Consider the following 21,212-nt stretch of genomic DNA (forward strand, 5'->3'; position numbering starts at 1 on the left):
GTTCCCCAAGCCTGTTGTCATGGCACAAGACAAAGAGAGCCAGCAACACAGACATCCTCCTGCCTCCTCATTCCAGAGGCGTTGTTCAGATAGATGGGGGTTTTTTTGAGGGAGAATGGAAAGTTAAAACTGTTGCTTTTGACGAAGCACCCCTTTTCCAAAGCGCAGAGCGGATCTGGGCTCTGTGTTCACCCTACAGTTCAATCTGCATCATACCCCTTTGAACAGTCGTGGCTTCTTCACCCAGGGAATCCTGGAAACAGTAGTCTGAAAAGGGTGCTGAGAGTTACTAGCAGACCCCTCTGTCTCACCCAGAGCTACAATTCCCAGGGTTCTCTAGGGAGAGGGATTGGAGGTTGAACCCCTCTTTATCAAGGACTTGGATGATGGACTCAAGGGCATCCTGATCAAATTTGCAGATGACACCAAACTGGGAGGGGTGGCTAACACCCCAGAGGACAGGATCACACTTCAAAACGACCTTGACAGATTAGAGAACTGGGCCAAAACAAACAAGATGAATTTTAACCGGGAGAAATGTAAAGTATTGCACATGGGCAAAAAAAATGAGAGGCACAAATACAAGATGGGTGACACCTGGCTTGAGAGCAGTACATGTGAAAAGGATCTAGGAGTCTTGGTTGACCACAAACTAGACATGAGCCAACAGTGTGACGCGGCAGCTAAAAAAGCCAATGCAATTCTGGGCTGCATCAATAGGAGTATAGCATCTAGATCAAGGGAAGTAATAGTGCCACTGTATTCTGCTCTGGTCAGACCTCACCTGGAGTACTGTGTCCAGTTCTGGGCACCACAGTTCAAGAAGGACACTGACAAACTGGAACGTGTCCAGAGGAGGGCAACCAAAATGGTCAAAGGCCTGGAAACAATGCCTTATGAGGAACGGCTAAGGGAGCTGGGCATGTTTAGCCTGGAGAAGAGGAGGTTAAGGGGTGATATGATAGCCATGTTCAAATATATAAAAGGATGTCACATAGAGGAGGGAGAAAGGTTGTTTTCTGCAGCTCCAGAGAAGCGGACACGGAGCAATGGATCCAAACTGCAGGAAAGAAGATTCCACCTAAACATTAGGAAGAACTTCCTGACAGTAAGAGCTGTTCGACAGTGGGATTTGCTGCCAAGGAGTGTGGTGGAGTCTCCTTCTTTGGAGGTCTTTAAGCAGAGGCTTGACAACCATATGTCAGGAGTGCTCTGATGGTGTTTCCTGCTTGGCAGGGGGTTGGACTCGATGGCCCTTGTGGTCTCTTCCAACTCTATGATTCTATGAGAAGTTTCTTTGTGAGCAGAGGTCTCCTAACAACTCTTTGGCGGAAGCCAAAGTGGTTCTAAATGGGCAGGGTGGAGTTCAACGCTCCACTAAGTAGGGATGGGGGCAAAAATGAGGCCTTTGCATAGTAGGGCTCCCCCCTCCCCTCCTTATGCTTTGCATCTTATCCTTTTCCATAGGTTCCCCCACCCCTTTGGAGCAAGTTTAGGGGCTGTGGAAGGGAGGAGAGAGTGGGCACATGCCCTTGTGTGAACAGACCTCATTCCACGCATGCAGCAGCCTAGCTGAATCCCACCGAAAGTGTGGATGAGGCCTCAGAATGAAGAGATCCATCAAACAGGTTTTTTTCTTGGCCAGTAATAGTACCACTCTATTCCGCCTTGGTCAGACCACACCTGGAACACTGTGTCCACTTCTGGGTGCCACAATTTAAGGAGGATGTTGACAAGCTGGAACGTGTGCAGACGAGGGCGACCAAGATGATCAGGGGAGTGGAAACCAAGGATTATGAGGAACGGTTGAGGGAGCTGAGTATGTTTAGCCTGGAGAAGAGGAGGCTGAGAGTAGATAACAATAGCTATCTTCAGATGTCTCAAGGACTATCCCATGGAAGATGGAGCAAGTTTATTTTCTGCTGCTGCTGACTAAACATCAGGAAGAACTTTCTGATAGTAAGAGCTGATTGGCAGCGGAACAGCTGAGGTTGTGGACTCTCCTTCCTTGGAGGTTTTTAAGCAGAGGTTGGATGGCCCTCTGTCATGGATGCTTCAGTTAAGATTCCTGCAACCCTTGGGATCCCTTCCAACTCTATGATTCTGTGACTGCCCCCTGGAGCAAGTGCTTCTCTCCTGCACAAATCCTGGGCACCGGCCAGCGCTCAGCCCATCTTCTTCCCTCATCACCTACCTACGCCTTTCTCCATCTCAGAAGGAGATGGAGGGGAGTGAGAAGGTCCCTTGTCTGATGGATGCCTCTTGCCAGTGATCTCATCTTTCCACATGGCTCAAGGCGGTTCAGACAAAGTGGGGTTTGTTCGGAGGAGTCTGTAACCCAGCTGGTGGGTCTGTCAAGCCCGGCTGGCCTGCCTCTGCTGCTCACTCTCCCTTGCAAAGGCTTAATTTTAAGGGCCTCCCAGTTAATCATGTCTGTTTGTTACCTTTGTGGACCGACTCCTAGTACTATTAGCATGTTCAGTCTCCAAGCCTAGGTCCTCGCATTGCGTGCAAAGTGTGTGCGTGGGGGAAATTAGCAGGTTTGGGTTTTTTTGCAGAAATAAAGAAGAATATTTAAGAGGGAATATCCCCCCCCCCCAAAAAAGATAAAGCAGCCCAGTGAGTTTTCTCAGTTAGCATGGAATGGTGCCAGATTTTTTTGGGGTAGTGAAGGGCAGGAAAGAGTAGGGGAGGGGGGATATTCAGGGAAGGGGCATGGTCTGCTTGCATCCCAAACAGGAGCACCCCACACAACAACATTTTCTTGCGGGTACCACTTGTTGTATGTATAGATCTTAAGTGAGGATTTCCAGCTGAGCAAATGCAACCTGGACATCAGCAATAGATGGAACGATTGAGTGGAGTTTGTGGCTTTTGGTAACTGGTAACTGTGATGGTTATGTTCCACCTACACTGTCAGAGGCAGTACAGTGGTACCTCGGGTTAAGAACTTAATTCGTTTCGGAGGTCCGTTCTTAACCTGAAACTGTTCTTAACCTGAAGCACCACTTTAGCTAATGGGGCCTTCTGTTGCCGCCGCGCTGCCGCTGTGCAATTTCTGTTCTCATCCTGAAGCAAAGTTCTTAACCCGAGGTACTATTTCTGGGTTAGCGGAGTCTGTAACCTGAAGTGTATGTAACCTGAAGTGTCTATAACCCGAGGTACCACTGTAAATGCTTCTGAATACGAGCTGCTGGGTATCACAAAGGGACAGAGTGCTGTTGCTCTCAGGCCCTGCATGCGGCCTCCCAATAGATGCTTCTGGTTGGCCACTGTGAGAACAGGATGCTATACTGGACTGGATGGGCCACTGGCCGGATCCAGCAGTTGCTTTACATTAGCATGCCACTGGCCAGGTCTTTAGAAACCAGCATAAAAATAAGGTTAATAGCAGTTTAGGCTTCTTCCTGCTGGCAGGCGGTGTGACTTGATGGTCCATGAGGTCCCTCTTAATCCTCTGCCAGCCTGCATTGGTGCATACTTGTGAAGCCCAGTCTGGCAGGTGGCAAACAGAAAGGCATCCTGGTCCACACAGTGGTTGCCCCGGAGTCCTAGCTGCTGATGTAGTTCAGCTGCTGAGAAGCTCTCTCTGGACGTCTTGCGGTCTGCCTTGTCCTACCGAGGGCTGCGGCTCCTTCCTTGCAGGCATGTTTGCCTCTGGGCACCGTCTTCAGCCCTTGGGCAAGTGTGCCGCCACACAGCTGTCAAAGCAGATGCATTGGAGCACTGGCTGCTATGAATAACAGCTGCTGGTCTTGAGGGGGGCTTCCCTTGGAGAGTGGAACGGCGCGATCCTAAATATAGCAGGCGCTGCAACAAACAGGTGTGTGGCCCAGGGAGGGGGGAGAGATTTCTCACATGCAGCTGTAGAGCAGGAGAGGAAAGACAAGCTGACTTCTAGATTTGGCGGGGCAAGAGAGGGGGTGGCCAGGGTTGAGCACCATAACTTTATCAAACCACCAAGGGCCTGCAAGGCAGGGAGCAGGTTTTCCAGGATTCACAGCCAAGATGAGATGACTCTTGCAGTCCCTTCCAACTCTACAGTTCTGTGATTCGGCGACTTGTCACCTTTTGGGGGGTGGCAAATGAAAGGGGCTACCGTTTTAGTTGATTAAAAATCTAACTGAGTAAGCACCTCAGGCTTAGGCAAAATGCAGTGCAGGAAAGATACAGGGCTCAGAGGAAAACAAGAAAGTGCTTGTGAGCATCTTGAGCATCTTATTCGGACTGTTTTGGATTCCAGGTCCCATCAGTGCAGCCAGCATGGCCCCTGGTCAGAGCTGAGGGAGGTGGCAATCATTATTTGCAATTGCATCTTAAAGCAAAGGGTTTGCCCCTGAAAATGCTCACCTGCGAGGAATGTGCGAACGACTTGTAGGAGCTCCTGCCGCAGGCGCACAGTAAGGGTGCTCAGCAACTGGGGAAATACTTTGCAATGGGAGCCCACCAGGCTCTGAATTTTACTAATAAATATGACGAGCACATTTTTATTTTGACAAATGTTATGGACTTCATATTTGAGCTGTCTCCTTCAAGGTATCGGGAAGTTTTCAATGCTTGATGTACAGTTGTGCTTTTATACTATGTTGGAACCAGCTAAGAGTGACTGGGGCATAAACAGCCCTTTTTTGCCGTCAGACAGGGTATGTTTTCCTGTGTTTTTAATAGCATGCTGTGGTCGTGGTGCTTTACAAGCATGGAGTACATCCTCTCGAAGGAAAGAGGACGACACACCTTTTAGAAAAGAATAGAGCTATTCCAAAGCTTTCACTTGAAACTCTTTTGCTGATTTCAGCTGGAAGGTGGAAATTACTTCAATTTTGTGTGGGAGGCAAAAAAATTAAAACTTCGAAGAAAGGAAGGCTGTTGAGTAAAGGGTTTATGTTTTCGTTGTTTTTTTTAACCCAAATGTGGCTGACTCCAGCTCCTGCCAGCCCCAGCCAGCAAGGCTAGTGGATGGGGCTAGTGCTCTTCTGCAGCAACTCTGCTGGGGTTTCAGCCCCCCCCCCCCCCCGCTTTAGACAACTGAAAGGGGCAAATGCTCAGAGAGCAAAAGTGATGATGGAGCAATGCATAAATTTTTTAAAAGCCCATCAGCTTGTATCATTTCAAGTGCTGTGAGCAACTTGGATAACGAAATTACATAAAGCTGGGCAGCTGCAGCTTCCAGAATATTTAGGGATTCTGTGACTTTGGGTTAGGATACAGAATGGGAGAGCGATTCAATTTATTTCACACTTCTAGGTGACATTTCTCCTAGAAGACTGTGCTGGGCACTTGTGGTTTTTCTGCACTTTGACTTGAATGCATCGTAGGCTGGATTTCAAGTTCAGGGACATTTCTGAAGGTTCTTTGGCAAGAAGAAAAGGAAAGGGGGCTCTCAAGGTATGTGGACCGTTTGTGCAAACCCAGCCTTGCACTTCAAAGCATAGGTGGGCACCCTGTAGCCCTCCAGGGGCAGGTGAATTCAATTCCCGTCCTCCCTGGCCACTGGCTGTGCTGGCTGAGGTTGAGAGGAGTTGGAGCTCAGGCACCTTTGAAGGTCCAGAGCTTATTGCCTCCCTTGCTTTTGGAGCAAAAGACGGGTTTGCGGGTCCTCGCCCCTTTTTGCAGACTGATAATTCGCACCTCCTTAGAGATGCCTCCCCAACAGTGCTCTCCCCTCGCTCACTATTCTTGACAAGCTTTCCCCTCACAATCAGTGGTGTTCTAATGGATCCTCGGCATTTTCTGAAGATGGTCACCTGCCAAACCTCTCTGGGCGCTGTAGAACTAACCGTATGTCAAGGGACACCAGTCACAGAGACAGGGAGGGAGACGCCATGAAAGATTTGGAGTTTTTTCTTTCTCTCTTAAGTAAGTGGCAGGTCTTGGGTCTACCCTGTGGATGTCTGCTCTGTGGGGTGTGAGGAATGGCTGAAGGAAAGAGTCAAAATGGGGCAGCTGTTTGCACTGATCTGTCCCCATGAGCCTCTCCTGGGGTTCAAGGGGCAGGTAAAACCTTTCCCACTGCAGAGAGCCTGTAGCTTCATCTTACTTGGGTGCAAGGCTGGCTATTCAGCTGGGAAAAGAGCGTTATATTTATATGTGTTCTGTAGCAGCAAGAGCTATTTAAAGTTGCTTTTAATTGTTTTTAATGGTGTAACCTGCCCTGGGTAAAGCACAGGCAATAAATTATATGATGTGATGTGATATTGCTAGTTTCAATGCTACAGAGCTTCCTTGCTTGTGTAGCATCAATTGTTTTCAGTGATTGATAAACATTCAAGGGGAGAATGAGGTCTGTGACTCCTTGCCACGATGGCGACGCGGTACCTCCACTGCAATGCTCCTGAATTCCAGTTGCTGGAGAGCACAAGATGGGAGAGTTGCTCTTGTGCTTGGATCCAGACTTCTTCCCTTTGGGGCACCTGGCCGGATCCAGGCGGCTCTTCTTAGTTCTTGTGAGGGGTGTGGCTTGATTTTGCTTGAGGAGGGATTTAAAGTCCGGATGTCTGACACACACGCAGACTGTCAGGAGACTTCTATATCACAACCACAAATGATAAGATGCCATACCCAATTTCAAGTGCTGGTAATATCTTTTTAAAGCCCTAGACTTTTTGGAACCAGGTTATTTGAAGGATTTTAAACCCTCCTGAACCTGCCCTGGGCTTTAAGAATGGCTGTTGACATCCATCACACTGGCAGGCACAGGAGACAGGGTCTTTTTGATGGTGGCTCCATACCTGTGGAATTTGCTTTCCTAAAGTAAAAGGAATTTTACTTTACTGGCTTTAAAATGAACCCTGAAAACTTGTTTTGTGTTGAGCGCTGCTTTTTTATGTGTGATGTTCTGCATTGTTTCAAACCACTGCTGTTTTGATGTCACAATGTTTTTAGTATTATGTGGAGAGACAAAGACGATATGAATGAGAGAATGATGCTGTAGGGGGAAAGAGCTGTCCTGGTTTCCCAGCTTCCATGGATCTCTCTCCTCTCATTCTCCTTTGTGAGAGAAGGTGGTGGTGCATGTCTGTGCGCATGAATGCTCTCTGCTCACAGGAAGTGGAGCGTGACTTCAGGTTTCTTCTTTCTTGCCCAGGTCTCATGGTACCAAGTGACGTGTCCTTCTTGTGAGATCCAGTCCCCAGAACCCCCCGAGAAAATGTCAGGAATGCAGGTAAGGCGGGAAAAGGCTCTCCATATAGAATCGTCGATTTTAGGAGAAGTTGTCCTGCTATTACAAATATTGTTGTTAGAAGTCTCCCAGAACAAGTTACAATGAGTTGTAGCGAATGCTGGTCCTACTCAGAGCAGGCCCATTGACATGAATGAACTGGAGGTAGCCACATTCATTAATTTCAATGAGTCTGCTCTGAGTAGCAGTAGCTTTGGCTGTGTGTTTAAAAATGACACTGAGGAGGAGATGGGCGCACGAGGTCTGGGGCCCCACCCAAAGCAGCATCTCTGGTTAAGGGGTCAGGTCACAAGGGATGGGGAGATGTTCTCTGCTTGAGACTCTGGGCAGCTGCTGCCGGTCAAAGCAGCACTGGACCAGTTGCACCAGTGCTCTGACGAAACAAGGCAGCTTCCCGGTGCTTAAGAGACCCCCACATCTTTTACATGGGAACTGTATTGGGACAAGTGAACAGTGGGGGACCGGGGCAAGATTTCAAAGTACAAAAGTGGGTGGGCTTGTAATCCATTCCAGGAATAATTACTGGGGTGTCACAATACACCAGCGAGCGTTCTCCCCTTCCCACCCAGAAAGCTCATGTTTTTAAAAAGTTTTCAAGCCCTGTGGATCTTTGTGGTTTCCTTGATCTCAAATAACAATTTCTTAGTTGAGCTTCCCAGGCGCTCAGCAGAACAAATGCTGGAGATTTGCTAGCACCCCCCTAATAAGGAATCAAACCTTTGGGTGCATTTGTAATAAGCACAATTTTGGGAAGCACCCAGATGCTGGTCTGCTCTGCTAGAGAACCGGGGCGGGGTGTGCGCACCTCTTGCGTTTCAGTGCTGTGCAAAATTGGGAGCACTTGCGCTCTTCCTCCCCACCCCCTTCTCTGGTTGAGAGGTTCTGAATTTTGCACAACATCCTGAATCTACAGAAGTCTTCAGATTTTGCAGATGCATCGTTTTTGAGAGCAGGGCGTGTGGCTTCTTGAACGTGGCGTGTGCAAGAGCCCAAAGGTGTAACTACCCTGCCCTCTCTGCCATCCCTAACGTGAATCTGGGCTGCAACATTTAATTAGCTGGGTAGGTGGGAAGGGGTGCCTTCCAGAGGCTGGTATGGTGCTGCTTTGGGTGGATGAGGTGGGGTCGTTGCCAAAGTTCAAGGACACATTTCAGTTGGTCCAAAGCCCAGCAGTCGGAGGCGCAAGGAGTTGTAGTATCTAGGGGGCCCCTGGATCTCCACCCTGGTATTTTTTTCCCTTAAAAAAAAAAGCAAGCATGTTTTTCATTCAAAAGTATCCTTTCAATCCTTTTGTTTCAGAAAAAAGACAATCAAAACTCATTTGATTTTAATAGACTCGGATTTCTTTTACCAGGCGATAGCTGTGCTCTGAAGTCCTCCAAAAGAGAATTGGATGACCAGTGTCTGTCTGTCAATCAGATTTGTTTCTCGGAAACAATTGTACATAATCACAAAGGCCAAATTCGCACCATGCATTTAAACCACCATGATAGCACTTTAAGCAGTCAAAAGCATTCAAAGAATTATGGGACCTGTAGTTTGGCCGGGGTGCCAAGACCCCTCTTCCCTTTCTCAGAGCTACAATTCCCAGAAATCCCTGTGAAGATGGATCGATGGTTAGACTTCTCTGGGATGCTTTAGTTGATATTCCTGCATTGTAGGGGGTTGGACTAGATGGCCTTTGGGGTCCCTCCTTCCAGCTCTATAATTCTGTGGTTCTGTGAAGTGCCAAGACCCTGTTGAGTCAGCCGTGTCCCTCTTCTCTCCCACAGGCCGTCTGGCCATCTGGTACGGAATGTATTGCTAAGTACAACTTCCATGGCACGGCGGATCAGGACCTCCCGTTCAGCAAAGGGGATGTCCTCACCATTATCTCTGTCACCAAGGTAACCCACCCGTCTCGGGTACCAGGGAGAAATCAGGAGTGGGGGGGGGGCTCATTTTTCTTGCCCACCAGCAAAGCTGGCTAGTTCCTTTACTGGAGGCAGTAGACCTCTGAAAATGGGTTTCTGGGAATCACAAGTGGGGAGAGTTGGCTGTTGCTCTGGGGGAGTCGGCAATGTTTACCTTGCCTGGGCCAGTTCACTCCAGCAGAGACCCCTCTGGGGGCTGGATTGCGCTCGCGCATGAGCGCCCACGCCTGCGATTTCCGGCATCAGCGTCTGCGCAGATGCGATTTCTGGCGTCTGCGCATGCACAGGCGCGATTTTCAACGCTGCGGAATTGAGTCCCTGCGCTGCACTGCGCCGTGCCAGTTTAGCACAGCGCGCGGGGACTCGCTGAGCAGGCCGCTCGATTCGGGGGTGGCTCAGGGGCCGGTAAACAACACCTGTGGGCCGCTTGTGGCCCATGGGCCTGAAGTTGCCTACCCCTACTCTCGGGTCCTGCTTGTGGGCTCCCGCTTGGGGCTTGGGCACCGTGGCAACAGAATTCTGGGCTGGATGGGCCCCTTCTAAGGATGGGGCAGAGGAGAGCCCAAATGGAGTCTTTGACCGAATGCAGCATTTGGCTACCCACTAGCAATAAAACTTAGGCTTGGGCGATGCATCAAGACATCCACCCAGGACTGGTTTGAGGGCCAGAGCACAATGGAGTCTTTACCTGGCAGTTTATCACAGGTGAAACTGCCTGCTGCTCCTGTCTCACTGTGCTCTGAGGGAGGAACAAGCCATAAGGCGCCATGGCCAATATAGCTTGTTCCTCCCTTCGCCTTTCAACCTTGCAATGTATCGCTATATCACGGTGTTTGGCTGGTGATACATCACGTTGTTGAAAAACTGATATCGCCCCTCCCTACTCATGGGCACTAGAAATTGCTTCCAGTGTCGGAGGCAATATGTCTCTGAGTGCCAGTGGCCGGGGAATCACAGGTGGAGAGCATTGCTGCCCTCATATCTTGCTTGTGGGCTTCTCATGTGTGTCTGGTTGGACCCTGTCACAACCAGATCCTGGACGAGATGCAGGTATTTGTTTGGCTCCAAGAGAGCTCTTCACATGATGCTAATGTGCTACTATCCGCAAGATCCAGGCATTTCCTTCTGCGGCTGTGATCCTCCTTCCCTCCCTAGCGACCTGAAAAGGGACAGGGAAAGCAATATGTTTTAATTGATGTGAGCGTTATTTAAAGTTCTTCAAGAGTAAGCCACTTGGTCAAGTCCCAGGGAGAGGATTTGCAGACTCAGCCACTGTATTTGTGAGAAGAGGCTAAACATTGGCAGAGTGTCGAGCTACCAGGTGGCTGTGAATTTTGAGAGGACAGAGAGCAGGACATGAAGCCCATCAGGGGCAGAAGCCGAGACTGTAAATCATCTGTTATATAGCCCATGATGGAGGGAAGAGATTCTGTATGTTTATATACTGTGCATTTTCCACAAGTGCAGCACGAAAGGGGGTTCCACAAAAACAGCACTGATTTCTGGTCTTAGATTTTTATATGGTTTTAATTGTATTATGTATAAGCCGTCTTCTTTTTTTAAAACAAACAACAGCATATAGATATATTCAGTGCTTTTTTCTGGGGGTGCCCAAGGATACACAATACCAGCACCTTTTTTTCCTAGAAGAAAAGCGCTGGATGTATTCACTGTGTGCAACAGTCTGAGGAGACAATGGAGGAGTCCAGTGTGGTGTAGTGGTTAAGAGCAGTGAACTCGTAATCTGGTGAACCGGGTTCGCGTCTCCGCTCCTCCACATGCAGCTGCTGGGTGACCTTGGGCCAGTCACGCTTCTCTGAAGTCTCTCAGCCCCACTCACCTCACAGAGTGTTTGTTGTGGGGGAGGAAGGGATAGGAGAATGTTAGCCGCTTGGAGACTCCTTCGGGTAGTGATAAAGCGGGATATCAAATCCAAACTCTTCTTCTTCTTCTTTGGGGGTGTTGGAAGGTCGCTAGGATTGCTGTGATTGCTGCTTTTCGGGGGTTGGTCTAGATGACCTTTGGGGGATCCCTTCCAACTCCACGATTCTACACTCACAATTGCTTTCCCTTGCCAGGATCCCAACTGGTACAAAGCGAAGAACAAAGTGGGCCGCGAGGGGATCATCCCGGCCAACTACGTGCAGAAGCGGGAAGGGGTGAAAGCCGGAACTAAGCTCAGCCTGATGCCGTGAGTCCGGGCAGACGGGAGACGCCTGCTGAGCCGAGCTTTGCGCACAGCTCTGGGAGGAGGGCGTGGGCGGGCGGCTGGGTCAGCCATTCCCAACTCGGTGCCCTCAAGGTGTTGTGGTCTCCCAGCTCCCGACAGTCCCATCAGCGTCATGGGAGTTGTAATCTAGCAACATCTTGAAAGCACCAGGCTATTTTGGGGGGGGGTGTTCTAGATTGGGGCATCTGACCTCAATTGGGACTCCAATTCCCACCAGCTCCAGCCAGTGTGGCCAGTAGACAGGCATCACGGGAGCTGGAGGCACCCGGTTGGAGAGGCCTGGCCTGGATGAACACAAGGGCCTTTGGGGAAAGGTGTGCCAGCCAGCACCCATTCAGTGCGTGCAGATGCCTCCCCCCTCCCTATTATCCTCACAGCTGCTTTGCAAGTTAGGCTGTGCTGAGAAAAGCCCACCCAGAGGGCAGCATGACTTGAGTGGGCACCTCAATGCAGATTTACTAGTATAGTTCTCTGTCTCAGTCTGTGACGCTGCGCCGGCCCTTGGCTCCCCTCAGTAAGCACCCCCACACTTCCTGCCTCTTTCGCCCATGCTCCCCATAGCTCAGGTTCAGTCCTCAGCTACCTTTCTAGGTGGGGCTGGAGGAGAATCCTGCCTGAAACTCTGCAGAGTCGCTGCCAGCCAGTGCAGGAGATCCTGCGCTACATGGACTAGTGGTCTGTGCTTGCAGGAGAAGTGCCATGGCGTGGGGGGTGCAGCCCTTAGGGTTGAGTTCTGCAGGCCATGGACACCCTTGAGGTCGTCCACAGAGCAGTATATTCCGCAGTAAGGGAAAGGCTTTCCAGGATTTTGATTAGCAGAACAGCGTATTCTTCAGAGAGGCCTGAGACCGGATCCTGCTTCCCCTTGTGTGTGCCGCTGTGTGTGCCCCCTGTGTGGCCAATGTGAGAACAAGATGCTGGACTAGGTGGGCCTTTGGCCTGATCCAGTAGGGCTCTTCTTGTGGAGGCCTGTTGTGATATCAGAGCCTCCATGTCCAGGGACAGTCTATCCCTGAACACCAGATAATGGGGAACAACATTTGGAGAATGCTTTCGCACTCGGGTCCTGCTTCTGGGTGGCTTCTGTGAGAACAGGGTGCAGGGCTAGGTGAGCTAATGGCCTGATCCAGCAGGTGCTCTGCATGTTCTTACGACACGCAAGACCTGATTCGTGACAAACGACAGGAAGACTCCCAGGGGTGCTGGCACACAACAGACCTGCTTTTTTCTCTGTGAAGGCTCTCTGCGCATGTGCAGAATCAACAGGCCAATAAATAGAACCATACAGATACAGATGTAGTTACAGATATGACAATGTATTAGCTTGGGGATCAATTCCTAGTTGTTGGAGGCTGTCTGATGCAACCTTCCTTCCTTCAGTGTGGGCATTACAGACCAGAAGGCATTGCATCTTCCTAATGGTGTTAGCACAGTGGTGGGAACTTTGAGCCCTGAGAGCCAGTGGTTAGAGTGTAGCACTAGGACGTGGGAGAGACCAGGGTTCGAATCCCGCCCCCAGCCATGAAGCTCACCTGGGCAAGCTTGGGCCAGTCGCTGCCTCTCAGCCTAACCTACCTCACAGGGTTGTTCTGGGGATTCCACAAGGAGCAGGAGAAGAGCCATGTGCACCACTTGAGCTCCTTGGAGAAGCAGGGATATAAACGCAATAAAGAAATAGTAAATATAAACAAACAAATAAACCTGGCCTGGGTGTACAGGTAAATCAACCGGCTTTAAATCTCTAGGCTGTCCCATGGAAGTGTTAGAAAAATGGCTAGCCATGATTCCTCTGTTGTCGGGCGGGGGGGGGGGGGTTAGACTGAGTGGCTCTTTGGGTCCCTTCCAGACCTACAGTGCTATGGTCCTGTGGTTACGAGGTCCAGCTCTGAGGGCCTTCTGGCGGTTCCCTCATTGCGAGAAGCAAAGCTGCAGGGAACCAGGCAGAGGGCCTTCTCGGTAGTGGCACCCGCCTTGTGGAACGTCCTCCCATCAGATGTCAAAGAGATAAACAACTGCCTGACATTTAGAAGACATCTGAAGGCAGCCCTCTTTAGGGAAGTTTTTAATGTGTGACATTTTAATGTATTTTTAATATTTGTTGGATGCCGCCCAGAGTGGCAGGAGAAACCCAGCCAGATGGGCGGGGTACAAATAATAAATTATTATTACTACTACTACATGGGCTTCGTGGAGAGTGCCGTGGTCACTCTTTCTTCCTTCCCTCTCTCTCCATCTCTCTTTCCCTCCTCCTTTCCCACCCCCAGCTGGTTCCATGGGAAGATCACACGGGAGCAGGCAGAGAGGCTCCTCTACCCTCCAGAGACGGGCCTCTTCCTGGTGCGCGAGAGCACCAACTACCCCGGGGACTACACGCTCTGCGTCAGCTGCGAGGGGAAGGTGGAGCACTACCGGATCATCTACTCCTCCAGCAAGCTCAGCATCGACGAGGAAGTCTACTTTGAGAACCTCATGCAGCTGGTGGAGGTGAGGGCAGCAGGAGCAGGGCCAAGTCGGGCAGAACTGCAGAATCACTTTCCCGGTGCCGGCGTCTCATTGGGACGGGGCAACAGCGAGGTTCAGGCAGCAAACGCACCGGTGGAGCCAGTTCTGCCCTGCCACCTGTGTGCTCCAGCCCTGCCTCGTGGTCCAAAGGTGGGCCGAGTCTGGCCTGTGGGCCAGAGGGGGTTGCTGCGATCATGATCATTTATTCAGCCATTATGCAAGGACGTCAAACTGCACTATGGTGGGAAGGTAAATGGTGTTTCCGTGCACTGCTCTGGTTCGCCAGAAGCGGCATAGCCATGCTGGCCACATGACCCGGAAGCTGTACGCCGGCTCCCTCGGCCAATAAAGCGAGATGAGCACCGCAACCCCAGAGTCGGTCACAACTGGACCTAACGCTCAGGGATCCCTTTACCTTTACTAACGTAGTACAAATAATACAGAATCTGTCATAAGGAATAGACGGAAAGTCTGGTCAATTGAAAAAGACCTCTTTTGTTTTATCTTTTGAAGGTTATTAGTTGATGTATTAATTCTCTTTGCCTTGGCGGCGATGGAATTTTTATTTTCTTTTTCCGTATGGTGTGTTAATGTGAGTGGTATCAATAAAATCTAAATAATAATAATAATAATAATAATAATAAAACCAGGAGTGCTGTGCCCTGAGCTGCCACCCTTTGTGCCAGCACGAGGGAGCTGGGCTGTTGCTAGATGCGTTGCCAGATCAGCAAGGGGGGCCGCCCTTCCACCTAGGGTTGCTCAGCGGTCACAGCCTGCAAAGCTCAGACTTGTGGAGGGCTTCCTGTTTCTTGCAGAGGCAGGAAGATGCTCTGAGCAATTCCGAAAGTGCCCTACTTGCAGAGCAGGTGTGGGGCCCAGCCAGGGTGTGGGTGTGTGGAGAGGACCATGTGCTTTCTGGGATGGGGGGAAGAAGCAGAGGAGTCAGGGGCCCTCCTTCCAAATACCGTATTTTTCGCTCTATAAGACGCACCAGACCACAAGATGCACCTAGTTTTTGGAGGAGGAAAACATGAAAAAAATTATTCTGAATCTCAGAAGCCAGAACAGCAAGAGGGATCTCTGCGCAGTGAAAGCAGCGATCCCTCTTGCTGTTCTGGCTTCTGGGATAGCTGCGCAGCCTGCAATCGCTCCATAAGACGCACACACATTTCCCCTTACTTTTTAGGAGGGAAAAAGCGAGTCTTATAGAGCAAAAAATACAGTAGGTGAGCCCATGTGTTGGAAGAATGGCAGATGAAGGTGATGGACCCTATGGAATTGGCGGAAATGACCGGCAGGATCCGAGATCAGGGGGAAGAGTCAGTGGAAGAAGATTGGAAGAAATTTAAAGATCATTTACAGAGACATTGTAAAATTAATGAACTTTAGAATAATGTTGGATTAAAATTAAGAGGTTTCTAGCTGTAATGGGTTAAAAGAATATGAAAAAATGGGTTTATAAAAGTAAAACTTCAAGATCACAACAATTTAAGAATAAAGATTTGGGTAGAATAAAGAGGGAAACAAATTGCTGAGCTAATAAACTGAATTGGAATACAAAAAAGAGAGGTATGAGGAGGTCCAAGAAACTAGTAAATGAAAAATAATGTGATGGAAAGATTGATTGTTTTTAACAATTTTTATTCTGTATTTTTTCTTTTTCTGTTTGTTTTTATTTTTTGTAATGTAAAAATCTTAATAAAAATCTTATAAAAAAAAACACAAATAGGTGAGCCCATGTGAAACGCCTCTTCCCCCTCTCACACAACAGAGGAGGACACCCGCACAAGCTGCTCTCCTGGGGTAAGAATACTGCAGAACCCACAGAATGTAGGGCGGTGGGCCACTGTCGACCTCCTGCTGCCCCCTTGTGGGGGGATGCCGCCACTGCAACCAGGCTAGATGTGCAACAGACCTTTGAAGAATATTATTATTATTATTATTATTATTATTATTATTATTATTATTATTATTACCCCACCCATCTGGCTGAGATATACAGTGGTACCTTGGTTTAAGAACAGTCTGGTTTAAGAATGATTTGGTTTACAAACTCTGCAAAACCGGAAATAGTGTCTTGGTTTGAGAACTTTACCTCGGTCTGAGAATGGAATCCGAACGGTGGAAGGGCGGCGGGAGGCCACATTAGGGAAAGCGCACCTCGGTTTAAGAACAGTTTTGGTTTAAGAACGGACTCCCGGAACAGATTAAGTTCGTAAACCAAGGTACCACTGTGTGTGTGTGTGTGTGTGTGTGTGTGTGTGTGTTCCATTCAGCCTCTCTCAAATAGAATAGACTTAATTATTTTTATTATCAGGGCCCATAGTTAGGGTAACTGTAACGAGTAACGAGTAACATCAACTTTCAATAATAAAACTGCAGTACTGTAAGTTGTAATAAAGCAGAATATCAGTAGAATCAGCACAAAGGATGTTCAAGGCCGTGTGATGCCTGCTCTGCCTTTGCACGAAGTCAGTTGTTTTGTGTGGCAGGACCCAGACTCTGGAACTCCCTGCCTCTTGAGATCAAGCAGGCGCCTTCCCTGGACTCTTTTTCGGCTCCTGCTGAAAACATTCTTGTTTAGATGAGCCCACCCAGATGCTTAGAAATGCTGGTGTGAATTTTAATCTGTTTTCGTATTTTAACCTTTTGTATATTTAATTCCCCCCCCTTGATTTTCTTTTCTTAATCTTTTTGCAAAACTCTTTGAGAGTTTTGTTTTGTTTTACAATCAAGTGGTGTATAAATGTTAATAAATAAAAAGACCAAGAAGGCGTCTTTCTCCATGGAAATCCTGGAGGAGAGTAGCTCCTGTCTCTTTCTGCACACAAAGCAATGCTCCTCCAGGACCTGGAGAAGAGCCAGCGCCTACATCTTTTCATTATTATTATTATTATTATTATTATTATTATTATTATTATCCCACTGTTTCCCCAGACATGTACTCAAGGCAGTTTACAGATAAAATAGAATCAGCTAAAAACAGGGGCATCAATCATTAAAAAAACAATAGAATTAAAACACTCTATCATATGATGTATTAAAACATTCCGATAACTATAATAAAAACATCACCGCACCAGCCTTTTCCAGAAAAACAGTCAGTTCCCAAAAGCCTGTCGGAACAAGGGATCCTTCAGCTGCTTTCAGAAGCGCAGCAAGCAGGGAGCCAGTTTGGCTTCTCTAGTAGGGAGTTCCAAAGAGAGAGATTCTACCCCAAACTCCTTCCCACCTTTGCCCAGCTTCCATGTTTTTCCCTTTGGGCTTCTCCTCTCTCTTATCTCTCCCCCCTCCCTTTTCCTATCCCAAAAAACCTTGTGACGCCCCTCTGGAAGACTGACCTGTCCAGGGCCGCATTTGCTTCAGAGACTTCCAGCGCAAGAAATCTGGCCACAAGATTGCTTGCTGATTTTCTTGCATGCAGCTTGCAGAACTGTCCCTTTGGGACTGTGGTGGCTGCTGGAAAGCAGCGGGGTGGGCGGACAATGGCATGCTGCCCGTTCTAGTTTTGCCACCCTCCTCCGCCAACAGGCAGCCAACAGGCAGGGACCACTGACTGCAGGTGAGAAGGCAAGTGGGGGCAGCAGAAGTAGTAGTAGTAGTAGTAGTAGTAGTAGTAGTAATAATAATAATAATAATAATAATAATAATAATAATAATAATAATTTATTATTTGTACCCCGCCCATCTGGCTGGGTTTCCCCAGCCACTCTGGGCGGCTTCCAACAGAACACTAAAATACGATAACCTATTAAACATTAAAAGCTTCCCTAAACAGGGCTGCCTTCAGAGGTCTTCTAAAAGTTTGGTAGTTATTTTTCTCTTTGACATCTGGTGGGAGGGCGTTCCACAGGGCGGGCACCACTACCGAGAAGGCCCTCTGCCTGGTTCCCTGTAGCTTTGCTTCTCGCAATGAGGGAACCGCCAGAAGGCCCTCGGAGCTGGACCTCAGTGTCCGGGCAGAACGATGGGGGTGGAGACGCTCCTTCAGGTTGGTGCTGCTGCTGCCCACTTGCCCTCAAGGGCCACCTTCCGCTGCTCCGGCAGTCATTTTCTGGGCCAGGAGCCACTCGACTCCGATGTGGCAGCTCTGCAGTTGTGAGAGGAGGTTGCACGAAGGGGCTGCGGCCGGGTGGTGGAACATGTGCTTTTCTTTTTCCTTTTTTGAATTTGCATTTTATTTATTTGTTAACATTCTTATATTACATCGGTAAGCGTTGTCATATTACATTACAGGACTTACTATAATGTAATTTCCAACATGTATACATAAATTATGTACAAATTTTATATACCTAGAAAGAAAATGAAATAAAAAAGAAAGATCAAAGAGAAAAAACAAAAACAATTCCCCCCACAAATCATATACATATCAAAACACGAGACTTCCTGTCTTTCCTGTTGTATATTCCTTTTTTACAAATGAATGTACTCGTATTATTGTTTATTTCTTTAGGTAAGGGTAAAGATAAAGGGACCCCTGACCATTAGGTCTGGTTGTGACCCACTCTGGGGTTGCGGCGCTCATCTCGCTTTATTGGCCGAGGGAGCTGGCGTACAGCTTCCGGGTCATGTGGCCAGCATGACTAAGCCGCTTCTGGTGAACCAGAGCAGCACACAGAAATGTCGTTTACCTTCCCGCCGGAGCGGTACCTATTATCTACTTGCACTTTTTGACGTGCTTTCGAACTGCTAGGTTGGCAGGAGCAGGGACTGAACAACGGGCGCTCACCCCGTCGCAGGGATTCGACCCGCCAACCTTCTGATCGGCAAGTCCTAGGCTCTGTGGTTTAACCCACAGCGCCACCTGCATCCCTGTATATTTCTTTACATATTAATACATTCCTATACCAATATGTGCTCTTAGTCTTATTTTGGAGCATGTGCTTTTCAGAGAGTCAGAGCGGCACTTTCCTGGGTTTCAGCAGTTCCATTCGCCGCGGCGAGTCCTAGTGAGCATGTCAAGGGGTCCAGTCCTCCTTTGCAGAGGTGCTCAGGGCTGGTGCTCAGTAAGGGCCTGGTGGATGCCCCATGAGAAGGCGTTCAGGGTCTTTGAGAAGCAGCACCCAAGCCAGCCTGCTCCTCTGGGTGGAGAAGCGGCATCCGGGTGCTGGACTCTGGTTTGATCTGACGTTCTCTTCCCCCTGTCCCCCCCTCCACTTGGCAGCACTACACCTCGGATCCTGACGGGCTCTGCACTCGCCTCATCAAGCCAAAGGTCATGGAGGGCACAGTGGCTGCTCAGGACGAGTTCTCACGCGGTGAGCATGGCGCCAGGACTGGGCAGACCCTTTGGTTGGGCTGGGCTCCCGTGGGAGTTGGCACACGGCTAATTTGTTTTTATTATTGGTTGTTAGCCGCCCTGAGCCTGGTCTTGGCTGGGGAGGGCGGGGTATAAATACTATTATTATTATTATTATTATTATTATTATTATTATTATTATTAGACTTCGTCTCCCTTTCTGTATCTCTGCCCTCTTCCAGGCGGGTGGTCCCTCAACATGAAGGACTTGAAACTGCTGCAGATCATCGGGAAAGGGGAATTTGGAGGTGAGTCGGGCAGTGATGGCAAGTGATGGCGCAGGGAGATCTTTCTTCTCCTGGCAGCTGGGGAAGTCAGGCCACCCACCCCCCACGGCTCTGTTAAGGGTCATGGTCAAAGTTTAAGGATATCCCATGAAGCTGAATGCTCAAGGATTTGGGACAGATAAAATAAAGGACTTCTTTATGCAGCACATAGTTAAACTACCAAACTCCCTTCTGCAGGAGGCAGTGATGGCCAACAACCTACAGGTGGCTTTAAAAGATTAGGCAGATTTCATGGGGAGAGGGCTATTGATGGCTGCTAGCCATGATGGCTGTGCTCTGCCTCTACGGCCAGAGGCAGCAATGCTCCTGGGTACCAGTTGCTGGAAGCCACGGGAAAGAAGAGGGCTTGTGTTCGAATCCCGCTTGTTGGTCTCCCGCAGGCATCTGGTTGGCCGCTGTGAGCAGATGATGCTGGACTAGATGGGCCATGGGTCTGATCCAGCCGGCTGTTGGGTTTTTAAAGTTCTCCTGAGCCAGGCTCAGCTAAGAACCTCAGAAGCTCATGAGGGCCCACTTCAGATGCAAAAAGTCCCTGTTCAGTCCACACTAGCATCTCCAGGTGGGCATGTCCCCTTGCTTCTAGTCAGGGTAAATACTCTTTCTAGAAGCTTGGCCTGACCCTCACCGGTTCTGGAAGGCTCCTGTAGAAGAGTCCTGTACGCACAGAGACTTTGCGCTTGCCCATTAGGGGAAATAAGAAGCCCCAAACATATATTATATAGATGTCCTTTTTATGTTGAGATCCGTAGAGCCATCATTGATCCTTTGCTGAAGAGGCTCGTCGAACTTTCAGACAAACTTAATTCTCTCCTCTTAGGCAAAGATCACAAGACGACTTGGCTGGTAGCCAGATTCTGCACCCAGATTTCTAGGCACAGATCATCCTATAGAATAAAATACCTCACTAGGGAAATGCTGAAGTTGCCCTTTGGGGCACCTCAGGGTCAATTTTTTTTTTACGGTAGCCCAAATCTCAGTTGTACAGGTGTACAGTAGTACCTCGGGTTACATACGCTTCAGGTTACAGACTCCGCTAACCCAGAAATATTACCTCGGGTTAAGAACTTTGCTTCAGGATGAGAACAGAAATCGTGTTCCAGCGGCGCGGCAGCAGCGGGAGGCCCCACTAGCTAAAGTGGTGCTTCAGGTTAAGAACAGTTTCAGGTTAAGAGCAGACCTCCAGAACGAATTAAGTACTTAACCCGAGGTACCACTGTATGTATATATCTCAGTTTTAACCCATGAGCTATTGCTGCATTCTGCTCCGATTGTATATTTTATCTTTATGAACGCTGTATTTATTGTGTTATGTTACGTGAGCTGGTCTTTGACCGTAATAAATTATCTATCTATCTAGTTAGGGTAAAACCACCTTGAGCCAAGGTGATTTCACTCCGTGTAAGGCACCCTTCCTATGTTCCTCCCTTAAGGGAAAGGGAAAGGGCTGTGGACTGGTGTTCTCTCCCTAGACATAAGCTATGTTCTCTCCCTAGACATAAGCCAATGCCCCCCCCCCTCCTGTGGCTTCCAGCAACTGCTATTCAGAAGCATTTAGTACTTCTGAGTGTGGAGGGCACAGCATAGCCATCCTGGCCAGGAGCCATTGACAGCCTTCTCCTCCACCACGAATTTGTTTTAAAGTCCCTTTTAAAGTCATCTAGTGGGACTCATGTGGGAGCGAGTTCCACTGTTTAACTCCGTTCTGCGCGAAGAAGCCCTTTTATCTGCCCAAACCTCAGCTTCAGAGGGCGGCTTAATGGCCTGAGCTGTGAGCCTCCCCGGGGGCACCTGGCTGCTG

At 48.9% G+C, this 21,212-nt stretch overlaps 1 protein-coding gene across 6 annotated transcripts in view; it reads left to right on the plus strand.

Annotated features, from left to right (window-relative positions):
* CSK (C-terminal Src kinase) overlaps positions 1–21,212 on the plus strand; it is a 71,181-nt gene that overhangs the window by 38,041 nt on the left and 11,928 nt on the right. For 4 of the 6 annotated variants that reach the window (XM_053402907.1, XM_053402909.1, XM_053402906.1 and 1 more), the window contains exons 2-7: positions 7,085–7,162; positions 8,953–9,066; positions 11,172–11,284; positions 13,588–13,807; positions 18,993–19,086; positions 19,310–19,375. In XM_053402907.1, the coding sequence (XP_053258882.1) occupies positions 7,148–7,162; positions 8,953–9,066; positions 11,172–11,284; positions 13,588–13,807; positions 18,993–19,086; positions 19,310–19,375 (622 nt within the window). In that variant the 5' untranslated portion in view covers positions 7,085–7,147. Of the gene's footprint in view, positions 1–5,289; positions 5,386–7,084; positions 7,163–8,952; positions 9,067–11,171; positions 11,285–13,587; positions 13,808–18,992; positions 19,087–19,309; positions 19,376–21,212 lie in introns of those variants that run through there. The other 2 variants (XM_053402903.1, XM_053402904.1) reach the window with 1 other exon arrangement.

Source organism: Podarcis raffonei, chromosome 9, assembly GCF_027172205.1.
Source record: "Podarcis raffonei isolate rPodRaf1 chromosome 9, rPodRaf1.pri, whole genome shotgun sequence".
NCBI lineage: Eukaryota > Metazoa > Chordata > Lepidosauria > Squamata > Lacertidae > Podarcis > Podarcis raffonei.